At 46.2% G+C, this 25,790-nt stretch overlaps 1 protein-coding gene across 1 annotated transcript in view; it reads right to left on the bottom strand.

Moving 5' to 3' along the window:
• Window positions 1–19,385, bottom strand: part of GFOD1 (Gfo/Idh/MocA-like oxidoreductase domain containing 1) — a 75,082-nt gene extending 55,697 nt beyond the window's left edge. The window contains exon 1 of the mRNA XM_074575911.1: window positions 18,789–19,385. Within this exon, the coding sequence (XP_074432012.1) occupies window positions 18,789–19,041 (253 nt within the window). The 5' untranslated portion in view covers window positions 19,042–19,385. The remainder of the gene's footprint in view (window positions 1–18,788) is intronic.
• Between the last annotated feature and the right edge of the window lie 6,405 nt (window positions 19,386–25,790).

Genomic DNA, 25,790 nt, shown 5'->3' with positions numbered 1-25,790 from the left:
CAGTGCACATCAGCCTAATTATATCATCAGCCTTCTCTGCTCTCCGCTCCACTCTGCAAAAAGTAGACCCTTCCCAGAGGGCCAGTCAAGCAGGTGAAGCAACTAAGTACATTTCTGCACATCCCAGTCCACTGAAGGAGGGCAAGCGGTCAGCCAGCTTATGAATAATGCACCATCTGTTTATGGAACTCCAGAGATCCACTTCAAATCAGCTTGTGGTCTCCAAAATTATTTTCGATATACTTGGCCAGTCTCTGTGGTAGGCAAATCAAAAAGCTGCTTTCGAAATTCTCTCTGCTCACTTGAGGCTTTCACTCCTCTCTGCTATACATAATCCAGAAGAAAGGAGACATGATTTTCTGGTCACTCCCGTTTCACGCTGGTATTACTTGACTGACTTCAGCAGATTTACTCCTCGTGTATACTGCTGTGACACAGCGAGGTTCAAAGATGGCTTAACAGCATACAGGAATGTACCAGCAATTCAGCAATGAGTCAGGAGGAGATCAAGCTGTACGTAGTACCATCAATGCCTTCTAAGCAGATGGTTAAGCACAAAGTATCACAATAAGGGCTAAAGCAGCCTTTTCCTCCATGTTGTAGAGGTGGAATATGAGATAATGAACAAGCAGTGCAAGAAGGAGAGGGTGAAATTACAAAATATTCCTCCACCCTGCAAAAAAAAAAAAAAAAAAATATCTTTTTAAATACTGGCTCTAAGCCCAGTGGTCTGACCCCAGGGGATATGATGTCAGTAAGCCAATGCAATAGCAGAAGCAAACCTTGAAATGTAATATCAACTCCTTGTAAATCTCATCTAATCCAAAATATTTCACATGAGAAAAACTGGGATAAAAAGAAGGCAGGAGAAGAAAAACATAGCTCAGCTACACAAAGTCATGCAAACTCTAGAAATAGCCACGTTAGGTAAAGGCTAAGCTTTCCATTGGGCCAAGTCAAGCAAGCCATGGTGACAGCTCCCTGTTTCAAACCCAGTGTTCAGAAATGTGCCAGTGTGGGCTCTGAACTGGGTGAGAGATAGGCAGCAATTAGCTATAACTTACAAGCAAAACAGTTTTTAATCCAAGGACCACTAAACTTCCCTTAAAAGAGAAAAAAAAGGCACTGTCTTGTGCCATTTGTGTCATTTGCAACTGTATAAACATTAAGTTAAGCCTGAAATACTAATGTATTGCATTTTTCCCCCTTGCAGATTGATTACCTGCACTTAGAGGAAGGTATACATCTGCAGACTCTTACCTCACAGAGCTCAGGTTCAGTAACACTGCTGTACTGTACCTCTAACGCCTCTTAAGATGAAGCATCACTCATCCCCACATCTGTGTTTCTGTTGCTATTTTTTGGTTCAAGCCATACCCTTTAATTGGCAGGGCAGAAGCACTGCCCCAGAAAAAGAGAAAGCAGAGGATTTCTGTCATGCATGCCCACTCTGGAGACTGATAATAAATAAGAGCTTCAAGAAGGATTAATTAGGACCTAAACATCCTTTTTCCTCCCCTCTCCTCCCCCTCCAGACAGGAGCCTTGCTCATGTAGCCAAGGAATAACCTTAAACCCTGCCTGACCCAGAAGAAACAATGGCGAGCAGATAAAAGTGCCACTTAGTTTGCTCTCCCTCTCTACCTGGGCCTGGCAGAGCCACAGATCACTCTGAAGATGCCCACAAGCCACTGGCAGGAGACTCCTGGGGTTGCAGGAGTATGCTCAGATGTTGCATGCATTAGGAAAGTTCAGCCTGTGTCTCAACAATAAAGGCAGCTGCAGGGATGCGGTTGACAGCGTCTTTTTACCACTGGGGCATTTAACTCCGCTGAAACGGGACAAACAAGTTGGTGCCCACCTAATCATAATGCTTGCTGCACAACTGAAATACACTGCAGGTGAACCACCACCAAAGCCAGTAGCGTTGTGGCACAGGTCGTGTTAATACATACCTATCTTTACAGGCCATCACTAACAGGAGCTGGGTGGCATCAGCAAAAGAAGGCAGATGGCAGGGTTGTGACACAGAGCCGAGTGTAGCAAGCAAGAACAAGCCCTGACAGCTCTGACCAGCACTGTCCCCTCCCCAGAGCACGGGAGGAAACCTTTGTCCTGGAGGCCCACCCTAAAAACGTCATAGTCCGGATTTTCAAACAGACTTTTACCCGTTTTCTACACACCCAGGTTGAATTCAGGCTAGCTGACACTGGCTGCCTGTCCACAGTGCATTTCAGCAACCAATTTGGGAAGAAGACAGCTCACACACTTGAAAGTACTCAAGGCTATGCCACACACAGACACACGACAGGCCACTTCAAGCAGACCTTACTGTGTTTGGCAAAGACTTCTGAAGTTACTCAACAAGGCTCTTATCAAATGTCTCATGGCTTATTGATGCTGAAACAGCTACTCACCATCTCTGTTTAATAAACAAAAACCTATAACTGTGCTTAACTTCCCTTTGCCTTCCTGTTCTTCTACAGGCTAACTTTCCATCCTTCACCACCGCAGTGATGTTCTCAGTAAGCTGCTGCATTTGGTGCCCAAAGCAGTTTCTGCCTGACCAGAATTGGTAACTCAATGTGGAGTCAGCAGTGCCAGACAGGTTGCTTTTCTCTGCTCGGAGTCCTGAACTATGAAGCTCACCTCCACAGGGAGAGCGCCTTGACAGCATCTTTCTCTGGGAAGTTCAAGCTAGCTTGAAGAAAAGACAAGACAGTAAAGAGAATCTTTAAACGCTTCTTTGTTTAACTTTTTTCACCACCAAAGCATATGGCTAGCCCTTTCACTTCCAAGGAGGGTTCATTAATCCACTGCATCTTAGTGTTGGAGATGTTACAGCTCCCCCTGAAGTCACTCATGTCTTTTCCCTCCCCGCAGCATCCCTCCCCGTTCAACCTTTCCCAGTGCAATGCAAACCTGACTCCAGGTCCTGCCTCAGCCCTCTCCTCCCAGCTGCATCTCGCTGCCAGGGACCCACCACCACCACAGCAGCCCCCACAGCACGTCCTGGGGGTAAGTGCCGCCCAGTCCTCTCTGGGGAAGTAGCCCACAGCCTGGCAGCGGGGAGGGAGATGGGGAGGCGAGAGGGGGAACAGGAGGGACTTAAGAGTGGCAGCCACAAGCCCCCAGCTACACTCTCTTTCCCCCCTTGCGTTTTTCACAAGCCCGGCCAGGGCAGCGCAGCCTGCTGCCTTCAACACTCGCTGCCTCCTGCTCTGGCTCTCTCCCATCCCCTCCCCTGCCAAGCCTTTATTCGGCTGGTTTCCTCGGGCCAAATCTGTCAGCGTCACGGGTGCTTTTCCACTTTCTGTATTCATCCATTTCCCCCATTGCTAATGAGGGAGGTGTCACACGCTCAGGCCCCTGAGAGCAGTCCCTCCCCTCTTATCATTTCACTGAAAGACATCCTCCTCTTCCAGGCAAATGTTATCTGGTGTTCTCAAGAGCTCGTTTTCAAAGACAAGAAATGCCAAAGGACACTATGCCTTTTCAACACCAGGCTTTGCACAAAGCTGGGCATGGCTTGCCACATCGCTGTTACATTCAAGGAACCCGCAGCAAGCGTCTGGCTCCTGCAAAGCTGGGGGAGAGGGAAGACTACGGTGGTTTCTACCCCTAATCCAGGACCTCAGGCACTCAACAGCCCGCTCTACTCCCTCCCTCATAGGTGTCCTTTTTTGGCACTGCTTCCAAATGAAGGTAACAAGCCAAACGCAAGCCACCAAATGTAAGAAAGTCAGCCAGGCAGAAAGCAATATGATATCCGCTGATTTGACTAAAGCTTGCTGCTGTGCAGACGGCAGTGGCAGCCCGGCACAGCTACGGCATGCTGCACGTTTCCATCACGAATCCCACTCTCTTTATCCCACTCCCAGTATTTACAGCTTCACCATAAAATTGCTCCAAGATGAACCCTGGCAACAAGGCATCTGCCACAAAGCAAACACTACAAAAAAAAAAAAAAGAGTATTTGTTTAAAAAGAAACTTAGTCTGGCAGCTTTTTTCAATCTTGCGGAAGTGCCAAGACAATGCAAGCAAATGGGTTTGGCTTTCCATTCCTTGTAATGCTGCATTCAGTAGAAGGCCCATTTCTTTGGAAGTTTTGGTCAAAACAATAACTGCTGGGCAGAAAGCAACTTCAAACAGATGACTTTCCGCCTGTTGCAAATCAGAAAGCTGTCAAGTCTTTAGGTTTCAGGCACATGGAAGTTCATTTAGGGTCATGCCTGGGAGCCCTGACACACTCCTGATACTGATCAAACTCTCACAGGTCAAGTTTAGAAGATTTTTTATGACCAAAAATTTCAGAGACAACAAGTTCTTTGGGACAGTGGATCTTTTAGCACTTGACCAAACTCAGCAAATCTGCTTGAGTCTTCCCGGGTACCTCCCACCAAGTAAAAGTCATCTCTGTACTGATGGCTGATGAACTGACTGCCTGTAGGACAACTGGATCTGTTCCACCGCTTTTCACCAACAGAGAGAGCCTGCCCAGGCAGATAACCTCCTTCCTACACTTAACCCCAAACACCTACTGCTGTATGGAGGCAGTCCACACGGACAACAGCGTGCAACACGCCTGAGGTGAGGACTGGCAAGACTTTAAGACACCTCCACCTCCCTCCTCCTCCTCTAATCCAAGTGACACCTCACTTTCTGGAAGAGCCCTGCAACCTAACGCTGCCTTCAATCACTCACCATTGTTGATGTGCTTCAAATCAACAGGCTCCAACACATGTAGCTATCAACAGCACTGAGAGTTTTCCTGTCACTGTAAAACTTCTCGTGGGAGATGTGAAAAAACACAGGAGAAAAGGATTTTCACAGCTGTGTAAGAGGTTATAGGATCTGTGAAACTGGGAACCAGAGACACAAGGACTTCTGTCCCCAGCTGCCTGAAGTGTTCTTCACCTGCTCCACCTCTGTGTAATTTAATCCCAAGGAGGAATGAAGAACATGGACTGCATCCATATTTTTGTGGGAAAGAGTTTGAGGTGCATAAGCACACAGGGAGATACACAAAAGATTAAATTCTTCTAGGAAATCTAGAGGTAAATCTCAGATTACTCCAAACAGGTCTTTTTTTCTGCCTTGCATGTCTGAAAAGCAACAGGCCAGTCAAAAGTAGTTTAATCCTATCAAAATTAATACTTGACTATAAACACCTTTTTTGACTTAGGGCCCCAAGTTTCCACTATTTTGCACACAGCGATGCAATCTACTGTTGCTTGAACATTCAAAAGAAGAAGAAACAAGACCCAAGACTGATAACTCATGGCATTTTGGATGAGCTATTCTCCACTTCCTTTAAATAAAGCACATACAGCATATTGTTCCCCACATCATTCATGGTATTTTAATTAATATCCTAACTAGTGTCCACATCAATTCATCTCTCATAGTCTTGTAATTACAGGTTTAGAGACTGGGACCGCACAGCTGCATTAAATCAGGACAGAGGCTGGTGGTACACAGTTCTCCAATAAGAGCTACAGAGTCTATCTTAGTCTGAAGCTAATTTTCTGACTTCTCTTTCTCTGTGGCCATTCTTTTTTTCCCTCTCAAGAAGTTACACCCACTGTTTGCTGCAAGCAAATTGAAGTGGCACAGTTACCCACACCTTTAATTTCCCTAGTATTAGTTTCAGGCCCAAACAGGCTTTACAGTGCTAGGTAAATCCAGGAATAAAATAACAGATAGAGAGAAAAAGAAAGAAAGGAGAGACTGAAAATGTAATCTTATTACTAGACAGGTATTTAATGAACAATAGTCAACTACAAATTCATATATTTTTATTTGCTGGCAGGACCCAAAGAGCACAATACACTCAGTGTTTCCTGCATTAACAGTTGTCGCAACTTCACAAGCCTATTGCCACAGCACAAGCCCATCTGAAGTTTGTTCTAGAGATTTTTGATACACAAACGAAGAATATATACATATATTTACACTCAATCACAAGAGCATAATCCCTGTGATCTTCTTGGTTCCTACACTCAAGAGTTCCCAGCTATTATCACCACACAATCCATACAGAATTTAGGCTAGCATACTTAGACCACACAGACAGTTATAAAAACCTAGAAATATCCATCATCCTTGCCTTGGTCCAGAGCTGCAGTGCAAACACCTGACACTTCTGACCAGGAAACTTTATCAGCATCGATACTATCTGCTAGCAGGACTCTGAAAACACAGTCCTCTCAAATAGAGGGCCAAAGCCATGTCCTCAGTATCTCGGTAAAATCTATTCTTTAGCCAAAAAAAAAACCCAAACCAAAAAACAACCCAACAGTTTCTTATATTTCTGTGCTATCAAATGAACCTTACAGGGCAAGCACCTCCTGTACCGTTAGCTCTTTGATGCACCCTTTTCAGTGAAAGGAGGTGCGAGTAATTCCTCCCCAAAGTAAGCAAGAGCCTCAAAATCCACTCTTTGTTCATTACACTGGAAAGCTCACAAGGTTAGTTAATATCATACTTGTTGCATTACTTTTAAAACTCTTCCAGCAAAACTTTGATTTGCCAAAATCCAATTCATCAGCTAAAGCATCACCCCACAATTTTCTTTTCAGCACCAAGCAAAGGAAATTTTTTCAAATACCCTGGTATTCACTGACTTGGTGAAATGCACTGAAACGTGATGTAGCCAGAAAGGGAAAGACACCACACGTGGCCCAGTACAGTGCAATTCCATCTAGCACAAGTTCCTTATTAGCACGATTATGCCGAGGCGGTACATGACAGCTCCAGTAACAACCAGCACCCCACTCGCTTTCACCCAGTGCTCTTGGATGATTCTGCCTGATGCAGGAGGCCCTAGTCAAGCGTTCTACAGGAATAAAAAAAATAACGTCCAGACTTCGTATGTTCCTACGCTTGAGCACCTCCTAACAGCAGCTGCAAATCTGAACTTGCTCCCATCGGCTTAAGCTGATGCTCAACATTGTATTTGCAACCCGCATTATTTATCTGTACGCTATTGTATGTCTTCCAAAAAGGCAGTTGCTCCAGTCAGCACGGAAAGGCCCTGCCTGCTTGCTAAAGGGTTTCCCAGCGTGCAGAGGGCCATAACATACACTAAAGACAAACTCCATACTTCATTAAAAATAAATACACAAGTCTCCCAGCTGCTGAGCCATCACTGCTCATAGCAAGCTGGCTTAATAAGATTTTTGCAGCATCTGTTAAATAAAGCTCCAACACTGGAAAGATGATTACTCACATTAATAACCCACAGAATATTCAGTGCCAGATACAATCCTCAAACTTGACACAGATACGGATCACTCAATCCCAGCTATGAATCTTCCCCGGAGAAGGGAGTCCCTCCTTGCAATTCCTTCACAAGTTGCCCCATCCACGTTAAGAAGGGACACCAAAGATCGAGCGTAGAGCTTGTTTTCAACTGGGAATCAGGTTCCCCTGTGCTGTCCCCACTCCTCTCTTCCCACCCTGGTTTTAGACCACCTGCACGACCATCCAGGGAAGAGCCCTGGCCAGAGTGACAGAGATCAGTCCTCTTTCGGCAGCCCAGAGACATTTGTCATGATCACCATCCACCCAGCGTTCAGCCACAATGGGTCCCATGGTGAAAGAAGAGCAGACACCAGAGGACCCAGCTTCTCTGTCCCTGTCACCAGTTTCACACACAAGCTTCAGTAAGTCTCTTAATCCCCCCGTGCTCTCCCATCCCCAATCTGCAGTTTTGGGAGCCCTGAAAATGAAACCAGCTTCAGGAAGTCTGGTAAATGCAATCTAATTAAAGCACAAAACCTACCTTACGGCAAATGAAAGCTCAGGACAAAAACCCTCAAGCCTATTCTCATGGTGCCACTCTTGCTTAGAGCAGATAGGAGTCTCGCATGCACCAAGGGTACAAATGCAACAATTTTGTCCCCACGTGACACGTAAGGGCTCGGGTCTCTCTGCACTCAGATGGCAGCAGGTATGGTTCTCAGCAGCTGCCAAAACATCTGTGCACATCAGGCCTTGTGAAGGATCACCTTTGCCTATGTGAACAAATCTGTAATTTCAAACAACGACAATCCCAGTACCCACAAAATTAAATTTATACGAAGAGCTGCGAGACAGCACTATAATCAAAGGCATAAATAAATCTGCTAGCTAGCATCAAATCTCACAAGCAAACAGATCAGCACTAATGAGATACAAGTGGGATGACTTGTGAACACAGACTTTTGTCATTTTAGGCATCCAGTGAATCAAAGTATTTCTTCTTAATGGTTAGATGGTGGGGTCCAGTAAAAATTATAGCCAGAATTACATTTCAGGTCCATGGTTCTTCTCAAGCTATGCCAACAGTCATAGACCACGTCCAAATGTACTTTGGCTAGTTCAGCACAGATGTCACCTGTGCAAACTGAGCATCTCGTGATACAGATACATGAATAATAAGTCCCACCTCTTAATGAAGGATACAAAATTCAGGACACCTTCTCATGTATTTGGATAACGCTGTATCTTGTTTCCACAAACTAGAATCAGGGAGTGCTGCTTAGTGCTCTGCCCAAGAAATGAGTCTTTATCAGGGCATCTCATACTGTTTAACCACAAAGCATCTTTCACAACACTAAATTGCCAAGTCCCTTCAAAGCAAGCAGCAAGTCACAAAAGAGTTCTGCAAGCTCCATCACGCTCAGCTAGTGATGGACTTTTGAAGGCTATGGCTAACATTTCTAAGCACCTCTGCTCCAAATATTTTCCATCATATTTTTTATTCCTGCAGACATGCTGCCATAACACGTTATAGAAACATAATCGTATTGAGCTGTGGAATTGCACGGATGTAGCTATATCTTCATTTTTGACGAACCGGTACAAAAGCAGTTTGCAAGCAAATTCCTACTTACATGAATTATTGCGCCTGACAAACATTCCCTGCAAAGAATCAGGGAATTTCTCTTCAAGGAGACTACTGAAGTAAGCAAAGGTTTGCAGAGCCATGTCCCAAGACTCCCACCAATCATTTCCTAAATTGACAGAGATGCCGTTGCCAAGAGGACACAGATCTGCAAGGCCAGGCTCCTCTCCCTGCTGCGTGGTTAGTTTTTCTTTTGTGTCACAACTTGTTCTCAGTAACGTCACCATAAATTTCAAATATTTCCTTTGATCCAGTAGAGCTTTCCTAGCATTTACAGCGGCGCAAGTGACATCAGAATCCAAGCTTTTACATGCGTCTTTCAGGCACATTTCTGGAATTTATTTTAACATGCACAAGCTTGGGTGCAACTGTTCCAGATGTTCTCCGGGCTATTCTCTCTCCCCTTTCCTATCCCCACACGAAACAGTAACAGTTGCATTGTCTTTTATGGGCTGAGGAAGTAAAGGAAGGGGAGGGACTTCCAGGAATTTTTAATTTATATATTTTTCACCTTACCGTTGTTTCTTTAATTTTTATACATATATGGTACTATATATAATGCATACGTATAGACACCATGAGAAAGAATTCCAAGTACTCTGTCTAGCCTTCGGTTTCGCAGTTTTAAGCAACACCACTCCAGCCCAGAAAGGATAGCTACTATTTTTATAGTTCTCTCTCCTTGCTTGACTATTTGGATTTTGAAAAGCTCTCTATACTAAGGCTTCTCATTAGCCATGTGAAGCCCAGTACCCTAGAGACAGTATTTAATTCAACCATGACCTCCCTTCTGGGCATTTCCTGGCAAAAAATGGCCAGATGGAAGAGCTAAAGACTGCCAAACATTCACTGCAAGGAAGTGCCAAAACAAGGGTCTTTATTGCTGATAAAAGCCATGGAAACATCAGAATGCAAAACAAAGTTGCTACCTTTTTTTATCCCCATCTGCTTCACTAGAGCTGTGACTGCTGCTGCGATGGAATTGAAGGCACCGGTTTTCACCCTGAGGTTAAACTCTGGCACGGTAGCAAACGATGAAAGTAATTTTACTCCTTGTGTGAAATCATTGTGTTTATTCTTATATTACTACCAACCAAGCCCCTCACATCACGTTCTCATTTTCTGTGCTTTTCACCAGGCTCATACTTAGGAGTTAGGCCTGATAAATAACAACTGTCATCATTAGCCCTGACTGTACTAAAACAAAGGATGCTATTATCTCTTTCCAAAGGAGAAGTGGGGAGGGGGGGAGTGTAAACTCTCATCCTTCACGATTCCCTAAAATTCCTGTTACCCTGTGGGTCAGACTGCAGACCTGTGTATTAATAAGATCTGGTGTTTATGCTATCCTGGATGCCAGTTCCACCATCTGGAAAGGCAGCTATGAGAGGCATCCGCAGCGCTCAAGGATAATTATGCTTACACTTGCCAGGTGCATGAGTCTTGTCTGACATTGGTCTTCAGTGCCAGCTGTGCAGTGCAGCGAGGCCCAGCCTCCTCTGCTCTTCACCACCATATTCTTAGCATTGCCAGCTCCTGAACAACCACAGAAAAAACTCTTTAGACCTTTCGGGGACTTTTGCTCAAAGGTCTCCAAACTCACAGTGACCCAAAAGCCCACGAGGATTCCTCCCAGTGTCCACAATCATAAACCACCTAAATTAACACATCAACCACCTTTACACAAAGTACAACTGTACCAATACAACTAGAGCCGGTCTACACCAGTAACGCAGACATATTTATACCAGCTGGATGCTCTAAACGTATATGCAACCGACAGTTTCTGCCTGCACAGGAGTGGGAATAGCCTGTACCAAATACAGACGCCATTATGCCAGCAGAGCAGCGTTCAAGCCAGGAGTCACAACAGCTGGACTTCTAATGGCTACGCAGCAATTATTACATTAAAGAAATCATACCCCTTGCAGTCATAATTATACTGGTACAAAAACCTACGTGCAGACCAGGCCTTAAATCAATTTAGGAAACATGAGGGATTGTTCCTGTTTAATTACACAGCCATTTAAATCAATTTGTTTAAATCACGACTTAAGACCTGAAATCATTTTTTGTTACCTGCATGCACGCTGACCTTGTAAATTAAGTCCCTGACTTTGAGAGCTCACTCTTACAAGCTAAGAGTTTATTATATGAGCAATAAACAAAAAGCAGCAGGGTAAACGCTTCTGCTTTGGTGGTTTGAGGAAACCAGAACAATTCATAGCAACTCCGGATAACGCTGTGGCAAACTGATATTAACAGTGAAGGGTGGTGTTGCATTGCAGTGGCCTGTGAAAAACACCAATCTTGACTGTCCTAGAAATTTAACTCCATTTTCATCCTCAGTGTTCTGCCACCGCTGTTGATAAATGGGCAAAATCTATTGCACATACAAAGAAAGGTCAGTAAATTGTAATATGCTTCAACACAATCTACTTAGTTGTCTAACAAAAGCGGACAGAACAACATATTTAGCATCTTGCAGTTTTTACCCTGCCTCCATCAGGGTCTGTGCATGACTATTCATGTCTGGAGTCATACAGCAAACCTCTCTGTCATGTAGTGTCAATCTCAGGCATGAGAGGGCTTTAAGGAAGAAAAAAAAAAAAAGAGAGAGAAAAAAGAGGCAACAGTGGGAAGTTTGAAAATTTAGTCCAACGTATTTTCCTTTCTTCACATTTATCTACACATTCTTCCTTAATTCCCCTATTATTGAATATTTTTCCAAAACCTGGAACAACAGAAGCAGGACACAATTCCTTCGTCTGCAGAGCTGCCACTCAAAGTTCACTGTCCTCTACTTACACCACTGAGCACCCAGCAGCACAAATCCCAGCACCCAGAAACAAGAAAAAGTCATGGAGGGAAGGTCTGTTGAAGAGGGATCAGATGGCTCAGTACCACAGCAGGTGCTATGGCGACCACTGCTTGTTAGAATGAAGGCACAAAGCTATGCAAAAAAGAAGCACAATAATAAAAGATGTTTTCTGCCGTTTCCCATGTTATAGGGATGCAATAATTTACCCCAGAATTTAAATAATTACAATACTTAGCCTAGGCACAGCTCTAACAGTATAAACACAGCCTTTATCAGGACCTTCTCTCATCTTCTCCTAGAAGGAAGCTATGCTACACATCATCTCTTTGTGTTACAGCATCCACGGCACAGTTGTGCCATTTAAACCAAAAAAATAGTTGCACAAGATGCTGTTTATGTGATATCCACTCTACCAACTGTGCCAGCAAGAGAAATACAAAAGGAGATCCTCACTAGCGCAGCCATTAGGCTAGAGACACATGCCTACACCTTTAGCAGCAATGCAGTAATGCCTGCTTTGTTCACGGGAGATGATTTTACTATTTCCAGCCCTTTCCTAGCTAACAATGCATTAGTCAAATCTTCATCAGCCACACCAGAAGCCACACCTAAGAGAGCTACCTCACTCTTTAAGCCATTTTCAATACCAAATCAAGACATTACAGCACTGCCAATACTCATGTGTTGCTGTTAACACTGACAAGGATGCCCTGTAAGAACCTGCAATGGAAACAGCACTAGTGTGCACTAATCTTTGAAGAGCTGAGTTCTTCCAGTACCACAGATGACAGGAAAAATAGCTGTGTTTGCCACCAATGTAACACCAGTATAAGACCACAAAAGCACAAGAATAGTGTTCAACGTGCAGTGAAACAGACAGAGGCCTTAAGGACTTGCCTACATAAAGACTAAAAACAAGACGAAAGCCCTCTCCGACTTGTGTATTTAAAAGAAAGTCAGATTTCTCATCACAATATCACCACCCTGACTACGGGCTCTGCCTAACAAAGTGCGACGGATCAAATGCCAGCAGTGGCAGAGGCCAGTGCCACCCTTGCTTCTTTCGCTCCTCCTGCACCAAAGGCCTGACCCCCGGCACCCAAGCAGCTGGAAGGAGAGTGTCAATGCTCTGGCATCCCATTTTGCTGTTAAAATCACAGGACAGCTGAAGGCTTGGGCACGTATTTGTTTTGTCCAACTTGCCTACAGAGCACGGTAACCTCTGACAAATGAGCAGAAAGCTGACGGACCTTAAGTCTCTAAACTGAGAGCGCTGCTGCTCTCCACATCTCTACAGCCTCCAGTTGAGTGGACCCAAGAGCTTCATCCCACCCGGCATCAACTGCCCATGTTGGATCAGAGACAGCAACACAGCAACTCGTCTTTGCAGCCTTTAGGGATCCCCGAGGCCAGGTACTCTGTTTTAAAACAGTATGGAGGAGACTGCAGCAACACAAACTGACCCAACCAGATACAGGATCGCAATGATGGTCTTCATGCCTGACATGATTTCATACAACCACTTCAACCGCAACCGGCTGCTCCTTAAGTCTATGCAAATTTGGGTGTGTCATCGCAGCATGAGCTCAGTGACCCAGTATCCAAAGTCTGGTCCGTACTGGGCATCCAACTAACCCTACCACTGTAACAACAGAACTGATGGTTATTTTCAGACAGAACAACGGGGGAAAATGAAAAAGTGCCTTTGATATGACGGCCAGAAAGGAAACAAGGGGTTTGTTTGGGGATTTTTTTTTTTATTTGTTTTGTTTTTTAACCAGCACCTGAACAGTGGTCTTTACCTTAGCTGTCTCAGAGGCCCAATCCCACAGTATCTCTGTAGGAGTTTTACAGGAACAACACTGGAATTAAAGGCCTGCAGTACTGAAAAGGACAATGGAAGAGATAGGTGTCATTTTCTGTGGTATACCATCATCACTCAAGTAGGAAGAAGACTTGCAGCCGATTGCCAGGAGGCTCTTCTGACTGACTTTCTCAAACGTGCAAAAAAGGCATCACAGCCTTTGCTAGCTCTGCTGATTAAAGATAGACAGCACTTCATCTGACTTTTTCTTTTGCAATAAGATGACCATAATTCACATTTAATATGCTGCAAAGTCATCTGCCTTCCAAGTACAAGACCATGTTCTGCTGAAAGTCACTGCTGTTAGCTCAAATTTAAACTCAATATTGCAGGACAGATATTACATTGCTATTAATAATAAATAATCATGATAATGTTTTCCCTTAATAGAGCATCTCATCCCAAAGGATCCTAACCACTTTATAAACTCTGGACCAAGTTCCATCCACTGCTACAACCCTGTAACCTCTGCCTGATTTGCATAGGTGCAGAGGAACATAGAAATTAATTAGAGCTGCATCAGATCTGTGAATTATTTCTCTATAGCTGATGTTCCTCCCACTTCAGGAGTTAATCAAAAGATGTATTGCCAATGCTTTAATGAGGGGTTATCAAAAACATTGTCCGGGCAGCTGGCCCATATTGCAAGCCTGTGTGATGGCCGTGATTCCTGGGAAGGGGCTGGGGGGGGGAGGCAGAAGGTGTGGATCTGAGCAGTACTATGTACATTTCTCTCTAAAGATGCTCCCTCATGACCCCAATCAAGTACAGAAGCAGCACTGGTCAGCCAACAAATTTAAGTACTCCTTAAGGGGAACAGCCTCTGGAGGGCTGGGAAAGTCATATTCTGTATAGTCCCCAAGCAGAACAGACTCCTACCATGCACTACTACAATATAAACATTTTTAAAAGTAATACTATGTAGACATGGTTGTGAACACGTGCAGTGAATATTCAACACACAGCTCCATCTTCCCATCTTTAACTTAAGATGAAAGAGTAAGCAAAACCACTGTAAATAGAATTAAGGGTAACATCTCCAGGGACATGCATTAAAAACATCTGGTACTTGATTCTTCACAAAAGCAAAACATTTGCTCCCCAGAAACACTTACATGAATCTCAGGAAAAAAATCCTCTTTAGCTGAGTTGACTCAATCACCAACAGGACAAGGCACATAGAAATGTTTGTGCCTTCCCCTTCTACTTCGAGCTGAAGTGTCAAGGACTTCTCAGCACCAGCTGCAGTAAGTCACTTCACCTGATGTGGCAGCTATTTAGTCACACAGGGCAACCGTTTCAGTCAGGATCTGAAGAATGTCATATTTAATTGAACAAGGGGGAGGGATTACACTGTGAAAAGTCATGTCTTGACAGTTTTGAACTAAGTGGAGGGTCGTATCATATTGTCTGTGCCAGCAACTCTTCTGATGCTAAGCACAAATAGGCACTATGGGAACACATTTTTCCCTTGTATGCAAACACATCTCCCATGCCTGATCGGGCTTGGGATACGACTGTATTGCCAATGCATGCAGGCAGGGGAAAAGCAGACCACTTCTAGCAAACATGCCAAACTTTTCAGCTCAGGGAGAAGGGAAAATGCCCTTATTCAACACTAGGACTATTTTCTGTGCTTACCTAAACACTCAGACATTGATCTTTCTTGACCACCAAGCAGCAAGTCAGTCAGGACATTAGTTTTGCATTATGCTACAGGGAACAAGCACAAACACCAATAAACAAAAGAGCTCCTGAGTGAGCAGAATAGACCGGAGGCAGGAAAGAGAAAGGGCCGATCAGCCCCACTTTGTAGAAGCAAACAAGGAATTTGATTCCCTTCACACAGAAGTGACAGAGGCCATCAGCATATTTCACATAAAACACCATGGGTTTTATTCGTGCTTTCAGTCATTGTCCAAACCAGCCTGGTTTCCAATTCTCTCTTGAACTTGGTCTGTTCCAGAGACTTGCCCAACATCGGTCTAGCTCCTAAGAAAACTGCCATACAGAGTCAGACCCAGCTCAGGATCCTGTTTCTAACAGAGATGAGCACCAGAGGCTTAGAGGAAAAGTTAACAGGGCAAGTTTAAAGCCATTTTTCTCCCATTTTCTGCCCCCAACAGCTTCCAGGAAGCCACAGTCTGGGGACTTCCTCAGCTGGGGCGTGTATTCACACATTTGTGTTTTAATAGCGGTTGAAGGGCTACCGTGCCAAAAACATGTTTCAAGCAGCAATACATCTACATGTCAGATGTACCAGTGAAAACAAAGCAACTGAGTTTTTCCCATCGCGTGGTCTGAGTTAAACACAGCTGCAGGGACACCTGTTTCACCCCACCTTCACCTCCAGAGACCACATCAGAAATAGGCCAGAGTGGATTTGAACACGCTACAAATTCACAGTGTAAACGCAGCTCTAGATGGGCGACAGAAACACCACCAACTGCTTCCTTGGGCTTTTACTTTTTAATAATGAAACCTCCCCAACAAGGTTAAACTGACAACAAGCCAATTCAAAATAAAACGCAGGTACAGAAGAAAAGTTGGTCCCTGTCTCTTCCCAGGCCAGATATGCCTCCTCTCACATGGAAGCCAGACCTGGGCATATTAACAAATAACTCATGTCTGAACCTTCTCTGCTGCCATGCAGGACATTGTGTTTAAACCTCCTGAAGCCTCCATCTATGAGTAAAACCTCTGATATCCCTGTCTATGTCCTATCACTAGCTGCTGCATAACGTTTCTTGTGTGAAATCTCAAGAGGAAGGAAAAAAAAAAAAGAAAACAAAAAACCACAAAATCAAGTTGAAAAAAAGAGGGAAAAAAAAAAAGGTTAGACCCACATCCTTTCCTTATCATAGTAAGGAACCTTTTTCCAGCTTCGGCTTTCCTCAATCTGTACAATGTTGCCCTTGCTTATCAGAGGCTTTTGAAACCCCTACTTGATGAATGGAATTGCACTCGTTCCCTCAAAACAGAAAATTCAGTGATTAAACCAAAATAATCACTCCAGGGCACAGCAGTTCCCAAGCAGGACGAGGAGAAGGAGCTGCCGGGGGGAGGTATTCCTCTCAGCAGATTGGGAACCACTGCTCTAGCCCCCTGTTTGCGCCTGTGTGAACATGCAAGAACTTTCATTGTTACAGATCCAATGCCTGAATTACCGAAAAAGCCCCCAAAACCAACACAAACAAAAAGCCCACACAACAACCAAACAGTAAAAATGTAACTCTGAAATAGCCAGGGGAAGAGTTATTTATAGTCCAAGAGATATTTCTGTAAATAATAATCCTTTAAGTAATACACTAAAAAAATTACCATGGCGTACATTATCACCTCGTAACAGGTTTAATCCCTGCTTAATGACCCTTCCATACATTTTCACTCACATTTCACTGCCCCTGCAACATACAAATAACAACCCTTGAGGAATGGGAGGAAACCAAATTAACTAGAGGTGAAAGGGAAATGAGAATGGTACCGTACTAATGAACAGGGAGAAAACACCTTTTTTTTTTTTTCCTCTCCAGTCTGTTGATAGCAGATTGCATCAGCAAGTTATCAGTAACATCTCAGCTACATTAACTGTCAGCATCATTCATAAATTCAGCACATTTGGGAACAGATTTTTTTCTTCTTTAGCTGCAAATATTCAGAGAGGGACAAAACACGGTATTATGTTAAGCCCTCTGGAAAAATCACATCAATTGCATTTCCTTATTATTTGACAAATTTTGTTCTTGTACCAGATGTCTCATGTCTGCCCGAAACCTCGTGGGATTCTACCTCTAAGGACACAGAGAAGCCGGGGCACTTCCACAAGCAACACCTGCAGGAAAGCGTGTCACAGGAAAGCTGACACGATTGTCGCCAAATTCATGTGTGTCAAACGTGAAACCTTGTTACCTTGATACTGCCTTTTATTTATGTTTTGTGGAATACCTATTTCTACATTACAAATTCATTCACACCGCATTCTGGCAACCAAGTCAGGCTTCTGGTGCAAGTGTTGTACCTTGAAAAAAAGTCAAAAGTGTATTATAAAAGACAAGAAACGCTCTGACCCAAAGACAAGCATTTCAAAGCACAGAAAGTAACACTGAGCAACGCTTCCAGACAAATGTCTGCACTGTACTTAAGGTTTTCAAGGTACTGCCTTAACTCTCTTAACTGCTTAATTTTCAAGGTTGAAAACACTGGCTGGCTGTGATATTAGCAGCATCTGAATGGTAACTAATTCTAATGAGTACGCCGGTAGCAATGTAGCACTAGGACATGCCACACGCATTTGTGAGGCTGAAAGCGATAGCGATCAGCCCACAGAGCTGCAGCCCCGGAGCCGCAACCAGCCACCCTGCCTCGCCAGCCTCAGCCAGGACTCACAGCCTTTCCCCGACACTTCTACCTTTTCCCACCTATACTCGTAGGGATAAATTAAGACTTCCATGCTCCGGAGGCTACTCCCCCTAAAATCCATCAGAAAACAAGTGTTTAAGGACCAGAGATCAGGAAGCTGAGAGAGCGGAGCTCAGACTTGGAGAAAGCCAGAAGCTTACACCAGTGCATGCCTACTCTCTCAGTCGCTCCTTCCCTTTGTACGTGATCTTAATTAAACCTCCAGTGTAAAAACGTTTCCTTTGCTCTCACCGTTTCCTGCCTCCCTCCCCTAGTTTGCAGCCGGGGGGGTCAGCCCCGGCACGCCCCCAGCCCCCCACCCCGAGCAGCGTGGGTGCCCCCACGCCGGCAGCGGTGCTCGGCTCCCCGCTCCCCTGCCCAGGCGCCGGCCAAACGCGGGCAGGACGATGATTTTTCTCCTTTTTTCAGCCTGACTTTCCCCTTGTTACCGTCACCCGGATGACACCCGCTCCCTCCCACGCTGCGTGGGCTGGCTGTCAGGCCCGGCCCTGCCCAGGCTTGCCCCAGCATCCCGGGAGGGCCGGGTGCCCGCCGCCGGGGACCACACCGGCGGGGACGGATGTCACAACGGGATGCCGCAGCGACATCGCCCCCTACCCACCCTCGCCGCCGCCGCCCCCCCTCGGCCTGCTACAGCCGGGGAGCGCCGGGCACCCCCGTCCAAATGAACGGGGAAGATGGTGGCGGGGGTAAAACTCCGCGCTGAGGCGGCGTTTCGTTCCAGACAGCCCGCGGCGAGCCCGATCCCGGAACGGGGTCGCCCATGCCCCTCTCCCCGGTCGCCCCCGACTCACCCAGGGTCTTGACGGCGACCTGCCGGGTGAGCGGCGGCGGCAAGTTGACGCAGACCAAGTCGACGTCCTGGTGCAGCAGCACCTCGTCGATGCGGCTGGTGTAGAAGGGGACGCTCATCTCCTTGGCCAGCTCCTCCGCCTCCTCCGGCGTCCGGCCCCACAGCGCCTTCACGGCGAAGCCCTCCGCCTTCAGCAGCGGCACGATCACCCGCGCCGTCAGGCCGGTGCCGAACACCCCCACCCCGGGCAGCATGGCGGCGGCGGCGAGGGGCGAGGCGAGGCGGCACGGCGAGGGGAGGCGAGGCGCTCCCTCCTTCCCTCAGCGCCGGCCGGGGCGGGGGGAGGCGGCCGCCGGGCGGGCGGGAGAAGGAGGCAGCCCCCGCTGGCTGCCGCCGCCACCACCGGGGCCGGGACCAGCCGCCCCCCGCCTCAGCAGCGCCGCGGCCGCCGGCTGCCCCGCCATGCCCGCACCATCACACACGCCCCCGCGGAGGCGCCGGCGTCTGCCCTCCCTTACCGGACGGATAACCGCCTTCCCCCGGCGCAGGAGGCGGCGGCAGCGCGGAGCTCAGCGCCGCTCCTCTGCCATGGTCGCCGCCGGCGCCCGCTCGGCGCGGGGAGGGCGGGGCCTCGCTGTCACCTCCCGGGTGTTCCTGCCCCGCCCCGCTCCGCCATTGGCCACTGCCCGCACCTGGCCCCGCCCCCTCTCCACCATTGGCAGCCGCCAGCCCTCGGCCCCGCCCCGATACCGGCACCGGCGGGGCGCCCCCTGGGGAGCCGATGGGGCGCCGCCTCGCCCCGCCCCGCCAGGCGAACCGCGGGTCTGGAGCTGGGGGGAGGGCGGTACCGCGGCAGCCCTCGCCCCGCTGGTGCTGTCCGAGGGGCTTTCCCCTCCGCCTGGCGGCTGGGTTTCGAGGTACCTTCCCCCCGCCGCGCCGACGGGCACGGGAAAGCAGCCGGCTCTTCCCCCGCGGGAGGGGCCGTGGTGGTGGGGGTCACGCCCGGTAAAGGCGCAGGAGAGGTGGGAGAGCCACGGCGGCAAACTGGCGTGAGGTGGTCGTGCCCGTTGGCCTTCAGTTCCCCAGCGATGCCACGTCCTAAAGCACGGGGGGAGCTGCCCTGAACCCCGGCACCGGCTGTGCATAGCGTCGCACCCTGGCTTGTGGCTCCCAGGGAGGTCCCCCACCACACCTGGCCAGCTGGGATGCCCAGCCAAGGTCCCCACCACCCATCCCATAGCAGGCAGTCGCTCGTTTGCCCCCTTTACGTACATCAGCCTTCCAGTACCCAAAGGGGGCCTATAAGAAGGCTGGAGAGGGACTTTTTACAGGAGCATGTAGTGATAGGACAAGGGCTAATGGCTTCAAATTGAAAGAGGGAAGATTTAGATTAGATATTAGGAAGAGATTTTTCACTATGAGGGTGGTGAGACACTGGAACAGGTTGCCCAGAGAAGCTGTGGATGCCCCATCCCTGGAGGTGTTCAAGGCCAGGCTGGATGGGGCTTTGAGCAGCCTGGTCTAGTGGGAGGTGTCCCTGCGCATGGCAGGGGGTTGGAATTAGATGATCTTTAAGGTCCCTTCCAACCCAAACCATTCTGTGTTTCTGTGATTCTATGATCATGTCTCTTTGGCTTTACTGGGACATTGGTTCATGTTGGAAGGACTGAGAAGTGAAATCCAACACACAGAAGAGCAAACTCCTGCTCTTCCCACCTTTGCCCCTGTCCGGGATGAAAGATGGGCATCTTCTACTGACCTGGGGGCTGCCAGGTTGACCCAGGACCAGCCAAGGACCGCAGCACCCTTGGGCCCCACAGGGATTTGCGCGGAGCTTGTTCTTATGGAGGTGAATCTCTGCCCTGGATCTGCTCAGATCAGCTGCTCTGAAAGCAGGGTGGCTCCGGTGAGTGCCCCACAGTTGCACGGCTGTCTATCTCGCTCTTAAAAAAAATAAATTATGTAACATCCTGATTCCAACTTACAAGTAAGAATAAAGATGATGTTTTTTCCATATATTGTCTTTTTTACCAGTTCCTAGGAGAAAAGAAGAGAAGGGTAAGGAAGGAAAGGGAGGAAAGAATGAGAGGAGAGGAAAGGGAAAAGGAAAGGGAAAGAAAAGACAAAAGACATTAAAAACCTTTCCTTATATACGACTCCTGGAAACGTGCCAGGGACAGTGTTGCAAAGGTGATCCACCAGTGTTCGAAAAATCAGCCCTGGAAAGCCAGCACTCCTTTCCGATACTCTGGGAAGAGGTGTTGCTTTTTTTTTTTTTTTTCCCCTGCTACCATCTCACAGCAAACACTTCTTTATTACAAAAAGCACAGACGCTGGAAGGATCGCCGCCAGTTAAGCATGTTTTGCTTTCCATGCACTATTAGCGCTGAAGCGAAGGAGAAGGATCCTCTTTGGCTTCTGACAATTGAAACACGATCCAGATCCATTTGTCAAATAACCACAGCGGTATTACCTTTCTTGAAAATACAAAGATTGCGTTGGGGCTCTCAATCAGCCGTTCAAACCTGTTTATAGGTGATGTTCCCAAGATGAGCAATTTGGAACATCTTTCTTGACTTATTTGCTTGTCTGCGCATAATAATAAACCCGGAGAAAGTAGCCAGGTTACAGGAACCAGGTAAATATGTGAGGGTCGAAGAGAAATAGATAATGTGTGAGGGTCGAAGAGAAATAGATGCTGTACACCTATTTAGTCATTATATAGCTTTTATTATTTTAGTAGGCACAAGCCACTCTATGAAGATCTGTGTAAGGTCATTGTTTTGAGGAATTTTCAGTAAGGCATACAAAATGGGAATTAAGGGCTAGGGAGCAAAATTGTTACGCTCTGCTAAGTCCATTGTTTTTCTAGAGAGAATTTTTCCTTGCTCTACTTTTTAAATGATTTGGTTGTTTTTTTTCTCCTGTTAGGTTAACATAGTTTTGCAGAGCTAAGCTGAGCGAATGGCACCCAGCTCTCGGTCCTCCAGTAGCCAAGCACATGTTACAACGCCAAATCTGAATTGCCGCATCTGCAATGGCGCCGCGTTCCCCCTCATTTGTTGTGGGGGCTTCTGGGGACATACCCCACAGCCATTTGTACCGGAGCGGGGTGCGATTCTTTCTCAATTGTGTGAAATAGGGCCACAACACTACACTTGCCCGTCCTTGTGAGCACCCAGGAGGGCTGAGGGAAGCCGATGAAGGGCAACCAGCCTTTCGGTAATGCAGTCCATGTCCTCACTGAGACGTAGGTGACTGCAAACCTAAGTGAAAGCAGAATCTGTGCTCAAATCCACATCCCTTGTGCTGTCAGTTACTCCTGACTTGAAGTACTATTAAATCTGGGTAAGATTTTTTTGTGCAATGCAAACAAGGTTAAGGCGGCAGCAAAGTGCTTTGCTTTGAAGATGTGTCTAACCAGGACCAAGGTTCCCTGGGCTGTGTATATTGAACTGCGAAGCCTCCGATGTTCTGTATATCAGATCTTTCCAATTCCAAGCCTGCCAGCCTTGTCAAGAGAGCTTGCATTTTATTCTTAAGGTTGCCAAAGCTTCCTTCAAAGAAGACACACACACACACGCAGACTTCCCTCACAGAGAATAATTTTGTTCCTTCTTGATGATTTTCTTAGCCTGAAATAAGTTATTAGCATAAAGTTGTATGTAGAAAAAAACATACAAGTCTCATACATCCTTTTTTTGTTGCTAAATTCTGTAAATGATAGCAACCAGCAGGAAACTAATAAAAATGTTGCAGTCACTATTCTGTTCCTTTTGCACACTTCAGTTAAGTTTTGCAGCTCTGTACAATGTACATGTAGGTACAGCTTTATGTGAGTAATCCTAACTTAACAGCTCTTCTACAGAATTCTGATATGGTTGTTTGCAGAGATTTGACACTGGCTTCTCAGTTGGATTTGATGTACTGTATGAAGTTATTTCTGTAGAACTATATTGGTTTCTTCTTAAATAAACCTTGAGATTGTAAAAGTCAGAAATCCTTATTCTTTTCACATTTTATTTAATTATTTTAATTTAGCTTTTATTTAGTTTTCTATTTAGTTTTATTATTATTAAAGAAGCTAGTAAGTTGAAAGTGCTAGACATAAAAGGATATATAACTGCTATAAAAGGACCAATCAAGCATACATGACGTGCAAATACTTGTTATCTGTTGGCGTAAGTAAAATGCAGAAAGTTGGTGGTCTTCCAGATACAGATAACACTTAGCAGATAAAAGTCCTCAATTTGCTTTCCAAACGTGTGACGGTGTCTTCCCACATATTGCAGAGGTTTCTATCTAGAGCCCGCTGAACTCAACAGAAAGATGAAGATACATCTGATAGAGCACCAGGATCCCACACTGTTTCTTTCTTACTTCTGTGTACTTCAAAGAAAATCTGGTCTTTCTCAGACTTTTTTAACATTTATCCTGACAGACTCCACAGCTGCGTTTCTCAAACCTCTCATACATCAGTCTGAACAACAATGGAAAGAGCTGAATAATACATAGGTTCAGTGAAATCCTGAAACAGAGCTTACTGTCTCTCCAAATCCTTCTCAAATTCCAGGATTTTAAGATTAATTAGCTAATTTCCTTTTACATAAATCACTGTCTTCAAACATGAAGCGGCTGTGAATTTTCATTAACCAGTTGGCTCCTTCTGGGGCATGAGGTTTGCGATCACCGCTACTGGGCTTCTTCTACAGCTTTGACACTTGAAATTATTTGCATGGAAATAATAGCGCCTCAGAGATGAGGAAAATGTGGTGATTCAGACCTGTCTGGTTCTCCCACTCAGCCATACTGACTCATCCACAGCTTTCGTATGCAGCACGAGAAAGGATGTGTGAGCTGAGTTGCTCAAGTCCTTTTTTACATCTAATGCCACACAACGGGCAGTTTCTCAGGCCGACAGGAATTTGTTCTTGCTAAGAGCCATACGCTTCGTTTTAGTGTCTCTTTGAATGCATTTCCACCAGGACAACCCACAGAAGTTCTTGCTCTGGGATCTAAAGGCAGGAACTGCTTTAAGGTTTGTAGTATTAAATGGCACAAAGTGCAATGGCGAGGACTAGGGAAGAGTAGACCACATGTGCTAGTGAAGGGTTCATAAGACATTCAGCCCTCCTCTGTCCCACTCAATGGGATTTGTGCCCACTCCTGGAGTCTCTGAGCCTGTTCAGTACGTTTGCTGAGTTTATTCCTTCCCAGTTTCCAGATCCTTTCTTTAGAAGATGTGTATGCCAAGTGCGGATGGGCTGTAAGGAAGCCAATGAGGCTTCAAGAAGCTACATCACTAACAAGATACTTCTGAAGGCATTGGTGCTCTATTCACTAAGGCACAGAGGAGGACCTAAGTAAGCACAGCTTCCACTCTTTGACAATATGGACATCCTAAGAAGGAAGACAAGCGCATGTATTCCCACTTTACGTGTGGAGAAACTGAGGCTCAGAGAAAACGAGTGTAATGTTCTCTCTTGTTCTCTGTTGGGTCTTTTTGGGTGCTTGAGGAGGCACCCGAAATGGGAACATTCAGCTGGCAGACACTTACAGCTTTGGCCCAGCTGGCTTTCCTAAGCTCGTATCGGTCGCAGTTCAATAAAGTGAGAAAGCAGGTAGAGAACCTGTTAGCAAAGATGGACGTAGGATCCCTTAATGCAAGTAGGGAATGGGCACACAGCTGCATGGGTACAACCATGCCCCGTGGCGGTGCAATAAGTGCTTAAAGCTCACATCAGTCATTCCCTCCCAAAAGAAACATGGGTGTATGCACCAGACAGCACACATACGGGCACCGAATCATCAGATGTGTTGCATGCTATGCACCTGCAGATGAAATCCTTGACGTGCCTTCAGCAAACCAGACATACCTGAGACATACCGAGAGCACAACACTGAGTATTGGATCTGCACAGGAGGCAAGATTCCTGCCCACAATAAATTCAGCTTTTTCTACCTGTGCCTCAGCGCTTTGCTGCTCTGCCTGGGCTCCTGCCAGGCATCCAGAGGCCCTGGACAAATGCAGTGGACTGGGCAGAAGTAGCTAAAGCTTACTAAGCCACCTTAGCAAATGCATGGCTACTGAAATATGTAAGTAGACCCATGGAGAAGGGGATTCTTATATTAGTACTTTGCTGGGGGGAAAAAAAATAACACGGTGAACGAGTCATATAGAAATTCTTAATTCTGAAAAATGGTTTTAAACCTAAGCAGTAGTTTGTGGCAGATCACGCTTTTTAAGCGCTGTGCGAATAGCTGTAATACACCACCAAAGTGATTATTATTTTAGCAACAGAACATTGCACATTGTTTGCAGGGCAGCTGAGATGTTACGTTTGGATGAAAATAGCAGAGAATCATCCCTTTATTAGTCATGCAGGAGTGCGTGAAAGCCAGCACGTGGGATAACCCGACTTCTAAGCCTGCCCGTGCAGCATGGGTTTTGAAAGGGTTCAAGTTTGGTAGAAACCCCCTTTTATATGGGAACATAGCACAAGACTGCTCCGTGCTGGAGCCAGTTGCCCCCCTCCTCAAGTGTCCTCTCCCTGGAAGCAGCCGGGATTTCAACAGGACTTGAAAGGAGCCTCAACAGTGACAGTTATGGCACCGGTTTTAAAGCAAAATATATCTATTGCACGAATAATTTTTGAATGTTAGGCGTGTTAAATACTGCAGATTTGGACAGCCTTCCAGGATGCTGCAAATCAGTTACATTTTACAACAGAAAACCTGCTGCTGTTTGACAAAGGCTCGGTGATACAGGCAGGGTAGGCTGGAATTTCTGTCTACCTGTTGCAACAAGCCCAAGTCCTGTGTGCGCTAAGCATATACCAAATCCCAGGAGGACCTGTTTCCTGGGAACAGATGAACCCAGCTAATTGCTTCTGGAGAGTTCTTTCTTCTAATGCAGGCTTGTGTCCTGCTGCTGGTTTTTACACCTATGTTTTTTTATGATGCTCAGTACAGAAACTTGCACTTTTCTTATGATCTGTCCGAA

Source organism: Larus michahellis, chromosome 2 (assembly GCF_964199755.1).
Source record: "Larus michahellis chromosome 2, bLarMic1.1, whole genome shotgun sequence".
Taxonomy (NCBI): Eukaryota; Metazoa; Chordata; class Aves; order Charadriiformes; family Laridae; genus Larus; species Larus michahellis.
The sequence above is the reverse complement of the archived record's forward strand: the minus strand, read 5'-3'. Positions and strand labels throughout refer to the sequence as shown.